This window comes from Bison bison, unplaced genomic scaffold, assembly GCF_000754665.1.
Source record: "Bison bison bison isolate TAMUID 2011002044 unplaced genomic scaffold, Bison_UMD1.0 scf7180017864034, whole genome shotgun sequence".
Lineage (NCBI taxonomy): Eukaryota > Metazoa > Chordata > Mammalia > Artiodactyla > Bovidae > Bison > Bison bison.
The window spans coordinates 2,012,006-2,029,439 of record NW_011494606.1 but is presented as its reverse complement, the minus strand read 5'-3'; the positions used below and the strand labels follow the sequence as shown (position 1 = coordinate 2,029,439).

The window sequence follows — 17,434 nt, the reverse complement described above, 5'->3', positions numbered from 1 at the left end:
GTCTCCAGGCACCAGGAGCTTCACTGATGGACAGCTCCAAGGCTTGCTAACTCCTGGTCCTCAGGTGGCAGCGTCCGCGGTGTCCACTCACAGCAGGGCCCCTACAGCCTCTGCCCACACCCCACCCCTGCCCTTGCCCCTGCCCCGGCCCCGGGTCGCACCTCTGTGGTCCAGCTCATGGTGGTTCTTCTCGTCCTTCACTGACAGGTGGGCCTGGCTGCCCAGTGCACCAAGTGCCAGCAGCCCCGAGCTGCTCCCCGTCACTGGGGGGATCCCTGGAGGCTGGAGGCCTGACGGGTGGGGTGGCAGCTGGACCGGGGGGCCGTGTGTGGCATGGGAGAGGTGCTGCGCCTGGAGCTGCTGTTGCTGCAATGAAGTGGGTGGTGAGCACGGCCGAGCCAGCAGGGCGGCAGAGGCCTGGGCCGCCCTCTCGCTCCTCCAGGAGGCAGCAGGGGAAAGCGCACCCCCCTAAAGCTTCATCCCCAGCTCAGGCCACATGCTGTCATGCTGGAGGAAGTCTGTTAATGGACTGCAATTTAGACACAAGATTTATGATGGCAAACACCACCTCCTCCCCAACCAGGACAGAATTTCTCAATGTATGATTCCCAGCCCAAGATAAATAAAGCATGCATTTAAAAACCACAGTCATCAGGGCTCCCTCTCTGTGGAGGGCGATCCACTTTTAAGCTCCCAGCGGTCACAGTTTTGCTCATGCTTACATGCCTGCCAACGTCAGCAGCCAGCGTCTCCCACCCTTAACCCCAACCCTGGGGAAGACTCCCTAATTCTGAAGAAATCCACGCCTGTCTTACAGAGCAAGAGCAGCACACAGCAGAAGAGTCCTGGGATCAAGAAGAGTTTGGGGCCAGAGGAATGAGAATCAATGCCACTGAACAGGAGAGTGGAGAACAGTGTGAAGAGGGGGGCTTTTGAATTAAGACAGATCTGGATCCAAATCCCAGCCCTGGCACTTACTAGCTGGGTGACCTCAGGTGGGTCACTAAGTGATCTCTTAACAATAGCTAACATTTACCAGAGGGCTTTTCATGGCCCCCCTTCTCCCCTACTTTCCCCAAATCTAGACAGGTATTAATTCAGTTATTATCATCAATAGATGGAGAAGGAAATGGCAACCCACGCCAGTATTCTTGCCTGGAAAATCCCATGGACTGAGGAGCCTGGAGGGCTACAGTCCACGGGGTCCCAGAGTTGGACAGGACTGAGCATGCATGACGACGACGACCATCAACAGCAAGGACAACAATCCCTAGTCAAGGATTCTGCTCTGTGGATGTCTCGAACACCTCAACCTAGCACTGGTCTCAGGGTCTTCTCTTCCCCTCGTCCCCTTGTTCTCCCTCAGCAGCCGAGACAAAACACCCTTTATCAATCTTAAGATCGTGTCAAGAACCATGGGCACTGTGCCGCTGACTACACCATGACCAAATATTTCATAGAGATTGAAACATTTCTTGGGAATGACTGGGGCCTCGGGTTATACATACATCTTTCCTTTCAACAAGCATGAGGGGAGGGAATGGAAATTTACTGAATGCCTGGGCCCTTTCCAAAGCTTATCTCTGACCCTTTCAACTACCTGGCAGAAGGGTTGTGCCCACTTTAAAGACGGCAAACTGGTACTCAGGGGCTGGAATACGGTCAACTACCAACATCATCCAAAGAATGTTCCGAAGGAGACCCCCTGCCCCAGAGCAAGAAGAGTTTATGGGGGTGACAGAGAGCCAAAGCCTGACAAGCTCACCTGTCAATGTGAACCGTGGCTCTCTGGCCACTGCTGACAGACGACAAAATACAGAGAAGGCCCACAGCTCTGGATGCACATGCGGCTCCAAGAGGCAGTTAAGTGTATCTGAGATCGGGGATTAAATGCTTCCCAAACGGCTTACCAAGTAAAGAAACTGCCTGCAATGCCGGAGATGCAGGAGACTTAGGGTTTAGTCCCTGGGTTAGGAAGATCCCCTGGTGGAGGAAATGGTACCCCGCTCCAGTATTCTCACCAGGAGAGCCCCCTGGACAGAGAAGCCTGGTGGACTAGAGCTCATGGGATCGCAGACAGTTGGACACGACTGAGTGTCTGAGCACAGAGCACACATTAAGAGACCTGCTCTTCCTCAACTAAACCACAAACTGCCAACCTCATGCACCCCCAAATTCATGATCCCCACTTTGCAAATGAGGAAACTGAGGTACTACACTCCTAGCCCTGCAGGGCTCATTTTTCAGCGTAGGGGGAAAAGGCTGGGATTACAGCCATCGCTCAAGACCTGGGACGTCTCTTGGCGGGAAGTTTATGGAAGCTGCTGATGGCCACTGGTCCGGGTTGTCTGCCCTGAGACGCCAGAGCAGACACAAAGTGGAGGTGTCTATCCTAAAGCCATCCACCCCCCAGAGGCAAGGCCCATGGAGGTGCAGCTCGAATGGTTAGTTGGGACGAGGAGTGTCAGTGGGGCAGCCTGCTTCCTGAAAGGTGAACCAGTGAACCAGCACCAGAGTCTTGCAACAGAGTCTATATCTGCAGTTGCAGTGTCTGTACGGAAGACACTGGCTTTCAAAGCTGTTTAGCCTCCAAGAGGGAGATGGTGGTTTTCTGGAGTGGCCCATGAAGCAGGTATGTCTTCTTTGCAACAGAGGAAAGGCAGCTTCCGCGTACTTCTCATCTTCAAGCACAAAAGAGCAGGACCCCCTGCACAGCCAGAAATTCCCCTGAGGTCTGCTCTGGATGGATGGAAGGCAGGGTCAGGAGCAGTCCGGCAGGGTCAGGAGCAGTCCAGCAGGCTCCAGGAGGCAAGGACAGACAGCCGACCTCCAAGGCTTCTGTCTCAGGGCGAGGACAGATGCCAGGGCTCGTCAGGTCAAGGGTCTGCTGACAAGCATCCTGGTCGTGACAGAGAGTGAGAAAAAAATCTCCGCAGCGGGGCGGCTGGCAGTGTTCCACCTGTCTCTCCATCCCAGTGTCACAGGCAGGGCACAGCCATCCTCAGGCTGCTTTCCTGTCCCCATGACACATCTCTGACTTCAGAGGACGAGGGGAGGAAACACAGAGACATCTAAGTGGGAGGGTGACGGGGTTTTCAACCGGGGAGAAATGGGATCGAGGCCCCCATCCGAGGAGGCACTGGGCTCAATTCTGCAGCAGCCTGTCTCCAGCTTCCACTGTCCCCTCTAAGACCAGGATCTCTCTGTCCATGAAGTGAAAGGAAGTCAACAAACCCCCTCAAACCCCCAACCAGGGGGCAAGGCCCCTCGCGAGCGCCCCCTCCTCTTGCCTTTCACATTTCATGCCAGAACAGCAGCCTGTCAGAGAAGATATCCTGGGGGCAGGCGTGTGTCCCTGCCTTCCTCATGGGGCCAAGTGCCAGGTCCTGGGCTCAGAACACAGGGCCACTCATTCACAGGGGACACTGACGGGAGGCCCTTGCTGGCCAAGTCTGTGTGACTGGATGATGCACATCATGCTTCACGCCTCTGCTACCTGATTTAATGCTTCGCTTCTCAGGTTCATGATGTGGGTTAAACCTAGTGAAGTGGTCTAAGCCTTTCCAGGGCTGAGACCCACTGAGGACGTCCCAGCTGTATGAGATGGAGACTTCTCGACTCCCGGGGGAGGGGAGAGCAGCCCCGACCTCTGCCTGGTCCTTCTACTTCTTGCCCACAGAAGAGGCCCCCCAGCTCCAGGTGAATTGTGCGTCTGTGCTCTACTGCAGCTTGGAGGGCTCACAACAATGCTGTTACTCCATTTCAGAGACAGGGACAGGCTCAGGGGCGGTGAAATGACTCTGCTAAGCCAAAGAGACCAGAGCCAGAACGCAAGCCCAGCGTGACTTTTCTCTACCATGGCCCCCGGCTGAGAGAAAAGGATGCGTTCATTCTAAGGCTCCCTTTCTGCACCATCCATCCCCCTGTCAACCGAACCCAGCTCATCAGCACTGTGGAGGGAATTCAAGAACCTCAGGACTGGCTTCAGCACACCCTGTGCAATTTGTGACAAGCTACAACCTCCCTCTTCCTCTTCCTCACCCCACCCCTACCTAACCTGAAAAAAAAAATAAGTAACCACCACCAAGGACCCATTGTGTAGCACAGGGATCGCTGCTCAATATTCTATAATAACCTAAACGGGAAAAGAATTTGAACAAGAAGAGATACACGTGTATGTATAACCGAATCACTGCTATACACTCGAAACTAACATAACACTGTAAATCAGCTATACTCCAGTACAACTACACTCCAGAAAAAAAGCTACCAACACTTTAAATCTCTCCCACTAACAATTTTCAAGGGGACACAGCCCAAATTGTCAGTGGACAAGTGGGGTGAGTTGGCCACTTGACACGAAGAGCCGACTCATTGGAAAAGACCCTGATGCTGAGAAAGATTGAGGGCAAGATAAGGGGGTGGCGGAGGATGAGATATATAGGTAACATCACTGACTCAATGGACATGAGTCTGAGCAAACTCCAGGAGATAGTGAAGCACAGGGAAGCCTGGTGTGCTGCAATCCATGGGTTCTCAAAGAGTCGGACGTGACTGAGCAACTGAACAGCAGCAGCAAGTGGGGTGAGAACCCCTCCACCTGCCAGGTTCAGTGACCTGGAGCCAGCGTGGAGCAAACTGAAACGTGAGCTCTGGAAGTGGTGGGTACCATCAGTTCACTGTGTCTACTCTGCCTAGAGAAACCTTTTGCAAGTTGCTGACCAAGGGACAATACTCTGCCCCCGCCCCCATGCTCAGGAACCTTTTGACTGTCTAAGGTTCCCTTAATAACCTGGATCCAAGAAGAGAGGGTGTGGATCAGGTCTGCAGTAACCGGGTTTTGTAGGCACACACACGCCTTCAGGCCTGCTTTCCCCAGATGGACATGAGTTCCCCGCAGACCAGCAAGCCTGGGCCTCCATGAGTCCCTCCATCCCCTCTCACCTGGAGGGGAGACCCTAGAAATCCTCTAACTCGTGTGATAAACATGCCCCTCACTGCAGGCACACCAGTGACCAGGCTTGCCAGATACCCGATCTCTCACCTCTCTCTGACATAAGCCAAGGCACGAAGGCAGAATCCTTCCACCCCATGCCCAAGAGAGCCCCAGATGACTGACTGAAGCGGGCACATCATTCGACACTTGCCCAGCCCTTCACTTTTCCACAGATGAAGAAACAGGCCTGGAGGAACTAGGTGACTTGCCCAAGGCCCCTCAGGTCCCAGACCAGGAGGCCAGGCCACTCCTCCCCGCAGAGGGGCAAATCCAGCTGTGCCATGGGGCAGGTACCAGCTGCTGTTGGGACCTCGTGGGCCCTCCCTTCCCTGCCCTTTACTGCTGGGGCAGGACTCCAGGCCCCTCACCACCTTCCTCCCATCACTCTCCTGAGTCAGCCGGCCACAAGCCCGCTCTCCCTCTCCCTCCTTCGCGGGATGCCCCAGCTCGAGAGCCTAGAGCCTGTCCGTAATTCCTGCCTTGTGAGGCTCTGGCAGGCGCAGCGATTAGACGGCTGCCTGCTTAATGACAGGGCGACGGCTGCGTTCACTCAGAGCTAGAGAAGCAATTACCTCGAAAATGGGGGTCACAGGCCCCACTCGTTGGCTTTAATTGAATTCCAATATCTGCCTCGAGCTGCCTTGACCTAACGCGTAGCTTCCTAAATACTCCTTGAAGGAAGCAGAGCTAATCCAAGCAGTGCTTCTTCTCCTCAATTCCACTCTTTCTTAGAACTTTTTTTTTCAAAAACTATTTTCATAAGAGGATTTTAATTCCAAAGGGGGAGGCGGTCGGGGGAAGAGGGGACCCCACTGTGGCCATGGCAGGGGTGGGAGGGCTGGGCCTACAGTATGGATGGGGGCGAGGGGCTGGGAGAGGAGAAACTTCAGAGAAGGCACTTCCCACCTTGAGCCCTTGCCTACCACTCTCAGCACGGCCATCCAGCTGTGAACTGCCACTGAGGAGGAGGACACTGGCCCCACACCAGGGCCGGACTGGGCAGGAGGTGGCAGGGGAGGAGCCCTGAGCTGAAAGCCAGCCTGGGGCGTCTGGCCTGACTTTGCTCCTGAACACTGTGTGACTGGCTGTCACTCCCAGCCTCTATAAAGCAAGGGTCAGTTGAATCAGTCGCTCTCCACCTCGGGCACTTTCATGCACTGCCCCCGGCCCCTCACCAGGACATTTTGCAATGTCTGGAGACATTGTGGGGTGTCACAACTGTGTGTGGAGGTCACCGGCATCCAGTGGGTGGGGACCAGGGCTGCTGCTGAACACCCTCCCGTGCATCCTCACAAAGCACCCGGCCTCAAAGTTCATGAGCCTAGAGGCTGCACGACCCTGGGCTGGGTGGTCTCTGAGGAGACCTCAAACTGTACAATATGGTTTCCCTGCGGGGGGCTCTGCCTCCCAGATCACTGGCTAGAAGCAGTTACCACCCACTCATGTTCTCCTTCCCGGCCTCCTCTCCACTCCTCCTGCACAGCAGGTGAGGGTCTGCCCCTTCCTCACCACTCCCAGGATTCAGACCAGGCTAACACTCCCCTGCCCAGCCCCCCGCAGGCAACTCAGACCAGAAGGACAGAAGCCCATAACCATCACAGGTGCCACTGACATGATGAAGGGTGAGGATCCACCAGCATCACTCTGTCACTCCAACCCTGCCCTCCCAGCAGTCCTGGCCCAAAGAGATGAGCTGATCCACCCCTCTTCTGTAACAGATGCAGACACTAGGGTGCGAGGAAAAGACGGGATCTGCCTGAGGTCACACAGGGAAAAAGTGGAACTAGAACAGAGGGCCCCAGGTTTCTCCCCAGAATCAAGAGCCCAGTGACATCATTCACCCCACCAAGCCAGAACATTCTGCACCTTTAATTCCACCTGGAAATAATGACTGCACTTAAGGACAAGGAGAGGAGTGAAGACCAATCAAAGGGCTGGAGAGACCCTGGCCAACCCGTCTACTGCTTCCCAAGCCAGACTACGGTTCAGAATGATCTGGAAAAACACAAAAACACAGAGGCCCAGTCCCATCCCAGACTGATGGAAAAGAATTCTGAGGGGGGTGCCCTGGAATGTATATTGTTCAGAAGTCCCTTTGGGGACCCACACTCAGGAAGACGTGGCCAGGGGTCCTGGCTGGACTTCACACAGGTCCATGATGGATGCTCAGCCAGGCAGCTCAGCGCACGGGACAGCAAGGCCCAGACCCGAATGCCACAGCACGCTTCACAGCACAGAACAGCAGAGACAGTTCTGACCTCAGGAGGCCAAAGAAGGGCGGATCTTTGCCAGGGAAGGGACAGGCCCCCAGGGAGGTGGGAGAAATCAGGCTGGCCTCCAAGGTGATCCCAGAGCCCACCCCTTCTCTGTTGGAGATGCCAAAAGCCAGGGTAGGATGGGGCTGATGAATTTAGAGGTGGATTAGGGTTGGGTCAGATACCCCTTTAATCTGGGGACTGGGAGGCAACTGGGGAGCCACTGGGGAAGATATCTAGGTGGGTCCAAGCCCGTGAGACGCTGGGGGCACTGGAGCCCTGGGACCGCACTCTTTGAGGCCAGCTGAGGTCAGGGTCTGTCTCTGGTTACGGTAAATGGGAGGAATAAAAGGGCTATACACACGGTGAGAGGCAGACTGGGGAGTCCACGTACCCCGATGATGGCGTTCAGCTCTGTCATGGTGACCTGCTTGGCTCGCTCCACCGCCTGCGCCACTTGCTGCTGGTGCTGGAGGAACGAGGTCCGGGTCAGAGGTGGCGGCTTCCCTGCCCGAGGAGGCATGGGGTGCGGGGACCACACGGGACGGGCAGGGTCACCGTCCTAACAGGAGGCAGACCAGGGCCACGAACCCAAACAGGACTTGGGGGACGGGGAACCCTTTAAACCCTTTTCAATGAGCATGTATTACTTTTGTAATGAAACCGTCCCATAATTTTAAGCCAAAAGATGGCTATTTGTCAACTGTCGCCCTCTACCACAGGAAAAAAAATCTTTATTTGAGGCCTCTGAGAAAGAGCCAACATCAGACGATGCTGCTGCATGATTACTCCCCTTCTAAATGCAGTGACAATGTTGTTGTCCATACAACAGGAAGGTGTCCTGTTTTTAGGAGAGGCAGCCTGAGTACGGAGAATGCTGTGAGTTTTCAGGATGTTTGCAACTACATTCGAAGGGTTCAGAAGAAAAGTACATGTATCTATACTCAACCTGTATCTATGTAAACAGAAAACAAACCAAAAAAGCATGTGTCTAAACGTGGGCAAACGTGGCACAATGAACCCTGATCTAAGCTATGGACTCGGGTGCTGACGCTGAGATGCTGGGATGCTGATGGCGTGTGAGGCAGGTTCATCCGTTACTCCAGGGTGGGGTGCTGATGGTGGGGAGGCTAGGGGACAGCTCTGTACTGTCCATTCAGCTTTGCTATGAACCTCAAAGCACTCTAAAGAAATTAAGTCTTTTTTTTTTTTTTAATCTTTTTTAGAGCATTCATTCCCTTCAGCCTTGGGGTTGACTGGCTGCAAGACCCGAGGGCATCACTTACATCCTGCTTTTACAGGAATTCAATCAGGTAAGGGTCAGTACTCTCGCTCAAGACACCTAGCACCTAGGAGGGAGTGCAGGTGGAGGGGGCCTGGAGGGCAGGCCTGTCCGAGCTGCAGTAAGCTCTACGGGCCCCTCTCGGGCAGCCCAACCGTCTGCCCTGCACCAAGGGGCCTCCTTGGAGAGGGTTTTCTCCTACTGCCCTCCAGTTCAGCCCTGTCTCAGGTAGGGGCCAGGGGGGAGTCTCCTGGAAAAAGCGCTTAAAGATGACGTGACTGACTCGGTTGTCCCTGATGAGTCAGAACCTTTGGGTAAGTGATTCCCCCCAGAGGGTCTGGCTCCTGGCACTGACTGGGCAGGCTTCCTTGCTCTTAGATGTCTCCAGGCGTGGATGCTGGGGCATGGGGAAGCTGAGGCTGGGAATGCTGGCTTGGACGGGCTGAAGGGTGGAAACGGGAAGAGGCAGAGATACCCACTGCCCATTGTGGCTCCGTCACAGGCCGGGACCCTCCTCTTGGGGCTCAGCAGAAGCAGGGAACAGCTTCCACCGGAAGAAGGAGCAAACGGCCCCTCTGATTTGCCAGAGAAGGTTGTAAAGCCCCAGGCTGTCAACTTCTGTCCACGTGAACGGATGGACAGGGGCCGCTCTGGCAAGGCACAGAAGACAAAGCGAAAGAAGGTCTTACCTCTTGTGACAGGAAAGGCATGATCTGTGCTAAAATCGTGTTCAGCCTCTTCGCAATCTCTGTCTGCAAAGGGAAAGAGACTGCGTGAGGCTCAGGCAAATAAATCAAGTCGCCAAAATGTCAGACTGTGGAAGGGCAACCCCCCGCCAAACCACAGGCCCTCGACAGGCTCCGTCCTTCCACCCTCTATGGACCTCCTGCCAGGAGGCCTCGCTGAATCCACAGCGTGAAGCAATTCCTTCCCACTCCCTCCAACCAACCCAATTTCCAGGAGCTCCAATTTCCTATCAGAGGTGGTCTCCGTGTTTGGTTCAGAGTATACAGTTCGCCTCCTCTGGAATGGAAGCCCTAACCAAAACAATGCAAAGCTAAACAAGAACAACCCCCATACCACCCACTGCGGTGAAACCTCTCATAAGAGCGGACGCAGCGAGGTGAGAAGGAACTGCTTTGCCCGGTGGCCCCACGGGCAACTGCAATTCAGACTCTCAGACACCCAGACACATCAGGAGGTGGTGGAAGACCCCCGGATGCATGTGCCAAGTGCTCCCTGGGGCTAGCCTCATGCCCACTGATGTGCAGTTGAGAGGGTTTCCCTCACTCCCACTTCCCACTGCTGCCTCTCCCCCTGCAGACCAATCCCTCGCCCTTCTAGTGCTGTCCAGCCGGAAATCCCATCATTGATGCTTCCTTCTGGAGAGAGCAAGCCTTGCCTTCTCTAAGATGCTGCTCAGAACGTAACTATCAGAACCCTAGCCCTTCATCTAAGCTGATCACAGAAAGGCAGATCAATTCTCTGCCCCACCCCTAACACCCCAGAAAAGATCACACTCAGAAAAACATCAGCTGGGGGCTTCCCTTGTGGTCCAGTGGCTAAGACTGCGCTCAAAATACAAGGGGCCTGAGTTCAGTCTCTGGTCAGGGAACTAGATCCCACATGCCGCAATGAAGACTGAGGATCCTGCATGTTGCAATTAACACCCAAATAAATCACAGCCAAATAAATATTAAAAAAATTAAAAAGAAGAAAGAAAAAATCAACTGTTTTTGCCATCCATCTATGTGAGCCATCTCAAATGAAGAATGGTTTAAAAAAAAGAAAAAAGAGTGGGGCTAAATGGTTAACAGTCCAGACAGGAAGGCTGAGGACCACTGACAGACAAGTCTCAGAATCGCCTCTCTTATCCCATTCTGAATCCCAAGGCTGCCGGGACTGAGGTCCCAGAGCTGGCTTCAGAGCTCTCATCAGCACATAGCAATCTTTGAGAGACAAAACCATGACAACAGCCTTTAAAAATCTGTGATCATCTGCATGTCAAATGACTCCGGATGAGAAATGCTTGTGCATTTAAAGTAAAAGCAATGCTGTCTGAAGGCTTACAAGCAGACCCGGGCCCTAAGGAGAATTCGTGCGGCCAGCACTCCTACTACCCCAACCCCCCACCACAACCCGTCCCCAGCCACTGATGAAGATGCCTCTGGTTGGTGAAGAGATGGGTCTCAGGCTAGGAATCTGTGGGCTTTTGTGGGCCCACATCCCGGGGCTGCTGGCTGCAGTGCAGGTTCCAACACAGACCCCCCCTTGTCCAGAGCAGCAGGGGCTCCTGGGTGGGGATCACAGATCACAGCTCTCTCCCGGAACACTCTAGATTGGGCACTGGGGGTAAAGCAAGTCTTTGGTGCGAAAGACTGTCCCTCATATCCTGGACCAACCAGTGCCAATAATGGTCCCATTTCCAAACGCATCCTTGGCTGAGTTCCAAGGGAGGGACCACAGCCATATCTGTACTTTTGGGGTTTGCTTCAGCAAGGACACTGTACAGGAGGGTTTGTCACAGCATCCGTGCTAGCCACATATGTGCTCAGTCGTGTCTGGCTCTTCGTGACCCCATGGACAACAGCCTGCCAGGCTCCTCTTGTTCACAGGATTTCCCAGGCAAGAATACTGGACTGGGTTGCCATTTCCTCCTCCAGGGGATCTTCCCGACCCAGGGATCGAGCCTGAGTCTCCTGCATTGCAGGTGGATTCTTCACCACTATGCCGCCTGAGACGCCACGCTACACACATTTGGGGCCAGAGAAAACTCTGTTGGGTGGGGCTGCTCCGGGCACTGTAGAGTTTTTAGCAGCAGCCCTGGCCTCTGCCCACTAGATGCCCATCATTCATACTTATAAGGCTCCTGGGACTATTACTAACTATTGTATAAATTATTAATCTAGGTAAGTGGAAAGAGTTCTAGTCCAAAACAGGGCCCCTTCTCATTTCTTTTCACTTTTTCTTCTCCCACATTGATTGATAGTGGGAAAGGGAGATGAAATTATAAGAGTCAGAATTGTATACGTCAGGAATTCTGGAAACAATCAGCTCAGTCCAAACCTGTATAGAACAACATAATCACTCACCTGTCACATGTTTATGCGCCAAATAAGACTAGAAAGTTTTATTTAAAACACAAAGCAAAGAGAAATAAAATAAATCATCCTTACCAATGAGCTTAGGGAGCTCACTGGTCCAATGTCTCTTACCTCAAATGACTGGCATAGCAGAGACTAGTACATGATAGATGCCCAGTAAAATCTAGAGACAAAAGAATCTCACTGGTTTCCCTGCATGTGTGTTTCAAGACTTCATATTACAGTGTCCCCTGGCTGGGGATGTGGGCCTGCCTCAGTGTGGGCAGCATTAGGGAGAGGGACAGTGGTGGACAAAGTGCTGACCTACAACCGGGAGATGGAGCAGGCAGCCCCTCAAGTAGTGGTTAAGCCAGACCAGTCACAAGGCACCCAGCGGGTCCCTAGCTATTGCCCGCTTCTCAGCCAGGAAGGCAGGCGGCAGGCTCTGAACCTTCCCTGTCACTTTGGCCCACTCAGTAACTATAGGTCTTACCATCTTTAAGGTGGGTGGTTATCAAGGAGTCCTGTGTGTGCATGCTAAGTCACTTTAGTCGTGCCTGGCTCTTTGTGACACTTTGGATTGAAGCCCGCCAGGCTCCTCTCTGTCCATTGGATTCTCCAGGCAAGAATACTGGAGTGGGTTGCCATGCCTTCCCCCCAGGGGATCTTCCCCGACCCAGGGATTGAACCTAGGTCTCCTCCATCTCCTGCATCAGCAGGCAGGTGCTTTACACTATCGCCATTGGAAGCCCATAAAGGAGTCCTAGCTTTTGCTTACTTCCTCTAGCAAACAGGTCAAGTGTCAAGATTTTGTTAGGTGAAGGGACAAAATAAGAAGTAGCCAGCCAGCCTTGCCCTTCCCCGCATCTTTTAGCAAACGTGTGGCCATAGGCTGCCTCCAGGTGGAATCTTCCCCTGCAGGGCCTGGTCCAGAGCCCAGCATCCTCTGGTTATGAGGAACAACCTACTGGGATTCATGGAGCTCCAACTGGTTCCAGGCTTGGCATCCAGGCTACAAGATGACCACAGCTGGGTCGCTCAGAGCAAGTCCCCTCTCATCTCTCCTTTCCACCATGGGGAACAGTTCTTGCCTCCCAACCCCACAAGTCAACCAAGAGTCAGCAGAACAAGATACAGAATATTCCAGAGGCTTGGGATATCAACCTTCAGGCTCTCCCCTGGGGCCCAGACTCAGTGAAGACCAGCTTCTCTGAGAGGCCGTAAGGCCTCTGGCCCATCACGGGTCAGGATCCATAGGGCTGAGGGGCCGTAAGGCCTCTGGCCCATCACGGGTCAGGGCCCATAGGGCTGAGGGGCCGTAAGGCCTCTGGCCCATCACGGGTCAGGATCCATAGGGCTGAGGGGCCGTAAGGCCTCTGGCCCATCACGGGTCAGGATCCATAGGGCTGAGGGGCCGTAAGGCCTCTGGCCCACCATGGGTCAGGATCCATAGGGCTGAGGGGTAGGGAGGGGGCGGTGTCACCCTTGGTCCTTGTTCTTGGGTCTGGGGACTTCTTTCTGGGGGGAAGTGGGGGTGGAGAAAGTATGCAAATCCCATCCCTCCCAGCTGGGACTGTCCCCTGCCATGGGCAGCACCGCCCTCCTGGTCTCCCCACCACATGGAAGCAGGAATTGAGCCTTGGTCATCTCTAAACCCGTGGCTCGGTGGTAAAGAATCCTCCTGCAATGCAGGAGACAAGGGAGAAGTGGGTTCCATTCCTTGGTTGGGAAGATCCCCAGGAGAAGGAAATGGCAACCCACTCCAGTCTTCTTGCCTGGGAAATCCCATGGACAGAGGAGCCTGGCAGCTACAATCCACGGGGTTGCAAAGAGTCAGACACGACGGGGCAACTAAGCACACAGGCCAATCCAAACCTGAGTTCAGCATACAGCAGAGGGCCAGAGAATGAACAGGAAAATTGTTCCCTAAATGACTTTAATTCTTTAATGTTTATTTTTTTGAGGGTGGTAACTGAGGACGGGAAGCTCTGCAAATACAAAGTTGGCCTAACAGAACCACTCTTAACAACAATAATAATGGCTAACATCCACAGATCCAGCTGTTCTGAGCATTTTACATGTGTGAGCTCACAAGAACCCTATAGGAAAGGCACTTCCTATAAATCTCCAGTTTTCAGATGGAGAAACTGACGCCTGGTAATTAAGCAACTTCACTAAACGACTTCCTACCAAGAAGCCAAATTTCGACATTTTGAGAGAGCTCAGAGAAGCATTTTTGAAAGAAAAACTACTGTCAGGGTTAATAATTGACAGCATTTCCGATTAGAACAGCTGTTAAAACAGCATTTGATCCAATTCAAACAAGCTCTAAACATTCACTTCCAAGAAAGGAAAGAAAAAAAGAATCAAGACGTGTGGCTTTAACAATCAGGACAGGTCACAAATCACAAATTGGAACTAGAGCCTATTTGTGGCATGCCAGGCATCCCGTTATCAATATGGCAGCTGGGGCTCGCGGGGTAGACCTCCACCCTCCCCTCCATCTCGGCCTCAGCAAAGCCTCTGCCTTCGAGTCAGAGCCTTGGAGGGGAACCTGGGAGAAGGCGAGTGCCAGGCAGCTGGAGGATGGCTTCCTTTGGAAATAGGTGTTTGGGGAGCCTGGTACTGCCTTTCAAAGTTTCTTTTCAAGTGTGGTTCAAAGGCAGCTTTGCTGGTGGAAAAACATCATTCCTCAGAAGGAACTAATCTACTCAACACAGAGAGGCGTGCACAGAGATCCTGCGAAATCCGGAGTCTGCGCTCCCAACTGGCTCTGGCTGCGGGAGGAACATCTGCCCCACGTCTCCATCGAGACTGTTAAGCAAATAAATGTCGGAACACAGGATAGTAGGGGGCGAGTGTAATTTCCCCAAGAGCTGCCTGCTCAGTGTGCCTTAGGAACTCCCATTCACGCAATCATCTCCTCACTGTAGCAGGATCTCGGAGCATCCTGCTATAAAGAGAGGGCTTTCTCAAAGTACACTGCTCCAGTCACAGCCGGCCACTCACATTTGCTGCAGTTCCCATCCTTCTGACCTTTGACCCAGGACACTTAAGGGAGATGGAACCTACTCTTGCCCCACACCCTCAGCAGCCTCTTGCTCCTGGCCTGCAGCCTTTAGCCAGTCTTTGGCTTTTCTTTTAATTTAAATGCCTGCTCAAGAAACAGCTGACAGCCACTTCCCTGAGACTCTCTCTCTGGTACTTAAACTGCCAGGTACTGATCAGGTCTAGAAAATGCAGACTTCATTCTAACCTCAGCCAAATACAAACAAGGAGAGAGAGGAACCTGACTGCTTTAGAGTTCTGAACCCTGAGCCACACAGAAATGACCTGCATGGCTTTGGGCAAATCCCTTCCCTCATCTGGGCTTCAATTTTATTGTCTGCAAAACAGGGGGACGATAATAAGATCCAAGAGCCATCGTTTAGAGTTTGAGAATACTAAATGCTCCCAAGTTGCTCTGTGACACAGGGATTCCTCCAGAAAGCTCAGAAAAGTAGAGCCGAGCATGAGTTTAAAGGACGAGCAAAGAGGCAAGCCACCTTGAAATGTGGATGGACCTCGAAATGTGGATGGATGCTGAGTGGTGTGGGCGAGACTGGGGCTGGCTGGGGCTTGGTCCTCAGGACCAGTCTTCATGGCACGCGAACCATTCGAGTGTGTCCATCAGCCAAACTGCCCACAACAGTCACAGAGCACGCAAAAGCAGGGATGTCCTATCCTATCTGTGAGTGTCCAGCTGCTCCTGTCTGGGTTCTTTGCATGATTCACAAGGAGCTGCAGCCAGCCAGGAAAGGGCTCAAGGTGTTTCATTCAGCAGGAAGAAACCACTGCCTCCCTGTGAGGCAGCCAAGGGGCGGCTCCTAGGTCCCTGCTTTCGCTTCTAAAACAAGGACTTCTTCACCGGACAACCATGCAGGCTCTTGGAAAGAGCTGTGTGATTCTGGAGATGCGTTTGTGGATGTGTGTGAGAAAGATGAGCTGAGGAAAAGATACCTACGTGAGACCCTGAGTTATATTCCAAGCCATGTGGAATGCTGGCTTTCTCACCAGCTCCCTGTCTGACAAGCCATGTGACCTCTGAAAAGTCACACCCTGGTGGCTGGGCCTCTTGAAGCATGTACGTTTGAGGTGGCCACTTCAGTCTGCTCTGAGGTTCTTGAATTTGAATCGGGTTTTACCTAGCTCTCTGACATATGTCCTGGAGTGTTTAAAGTTAGTCTATCTCACCTTGAAGTAACATCACAAGGGCAGAGGGAGAGGTTGGAGGCTGCGCAGAAGGCCTTGGAAGCGCCAGCGGCCAGGTGCCACAGTCACCCAGCAATCAAATATTAGAAGATTCCAGAACAATGCATCCAAGCAATTTTACCTTAAAATATCCCATTGCATTTCCTAGGCAATTCTAAATTGATAGGCCCTCGATTATTGGACTACAAGATGAAATTCCTTGCCAGGCAGTTTCTCCTCGAACCAAACTCAGAGAGCACGGAAATAAAATAAGTGGGTGTTTTATCACCAGAGAAAAGGAAGTCCAGGGAGGGATGAGGCCTCCAGCAAAAGCTGGGGCGGGGCTCCCAGGCCCCACTCCATCCCTACCATGTACAGGCTCAACAAGAGAACAGTTCCACGGTATCTTTAAGAAGGGGGTGAATAAATGACCCACTTAGCAGCCAGGGAGATAATGACCCCTGCTCCTGGAGGGGCCGGGGAGGTTTACATCACAGATCACTCAATGATAGGTGAGCCTCCTTAAAGGCCCTTTTAGCACTGACATATTGATCAAATTATATATAACTACAACGCCATTAAATATTTATGCTTCCGAGGAAGCCTGCTGAATTCTTTATGCCGGGAGGGCTTGGAACAAGAAAAGGCCCAGCCCTGGCATGACCCTGAGGATCTGTCTCCTGGGGGAGGGCAGGGACGCTGCCGGGGGCTGGCCTCTGACACTGGCCCCCACGCCCTTCACACAGAGAAAGGATGGCAGCCCTCATCTGGCAAGGGCAGATGAAAGGCGAGGGAGTCTGGGGGCCTAGGCGTGACGTGACCCTGCCACATGCTCCGCTGAAAGGAGTCTCACCTTCCTTTTCTGTGCTCACCAGAAACCTTAGACATTTTCTGCCAAGAGTCCAGGGAGGAAGGGAATTGGGAATGGTGATGCTAAGTGAGGAAGTGAGGGAGTGGTGCGGGGTGGTGGGTGGCGGGGGTGCAAGGGACAGAGTTAGTGTCTAGGCCGCTAACCCTGGAAAGAGCTGGCGATGCAATGTCCAGAGACCTGCATGCCTGCCCCAGGTGTGTCCTGTGCTAGGACCTCAGCTTCCATTGCATAAATGAGGCAGATTTGGGTTCAGGATAATAGTCAGTGCTCTCAAAACCAAATTCAGTGCTGTATGCAAGTGAGTACCCTGTCCTGGACAGCATTCAACTCCAACCCTACAGACACACGGGGGTGGACACCACTCCATGGGAGGGACCTGGAAATCTGACAGCCAAGTCCCTCTCTGCCTCTAAGGCTTTCATTTCTCAGACTCTCAGTTTCCATCCACCGGGCTTCCTGTTAACAAGATCCAATAATCTTTAAATATTTGTTCACTTTAATTTCTTGGTTTCTAAAACACATTAAACTCTGCCTGCCTCCCACCCCCACTCCAGGGAATGGTCCTCAAAGAGCCTGCTTGTGTAGATGAACAGGGAAAGTCTTTTCAAATTACAGCTTCTCCCAACACTGTCCATTCATCCCAGGCACGACCAACCGACCAACCCACCAACTCCCTCCCCATCTCTCCCTCCCCTCCCCATCTCTCCCTCCCTCCCC

General features: G+C 53.1%; 1 protein-coding gene across 8 annotated transcripts in view; it reads right to left on the bottom strand.

The window, feature by feature from the left end:
* Positions 1-17,434, bottom strand: part of TLE3 (transducin-like enhancer of split 3) — a 47,793-nt gene that overhangs the window by 16,399 nt on the left and 13,960 nt on the right. For 4 of the 8 annotated variants that reach the window (XM_010834486.1, XM_010834488.1, XM_010834487.1 and 1 more), the window contains exons 5-7: positions 9,223-9,285; positions 7,616-7,720; positions 162-366 (exon numbers count right to left, since the gene is read on the bottom strand). In XM_010834486.1, coding sequence (XP_010832788.1) covers positions 162-366; positions 7,616-7,720; positions 9,223-9,285 — 373 coding nt within the window. The remainder of the gene's footprint in view (positions 1-161; positions 367-7,615; positions 7,721-9,222; positions 9,286-17,434) is intronic. The other 4 variants (XM_010834490.1, XM_010834492.1, XM_010834491.1 and 1 more) reach the window with 1 other exon arrangement.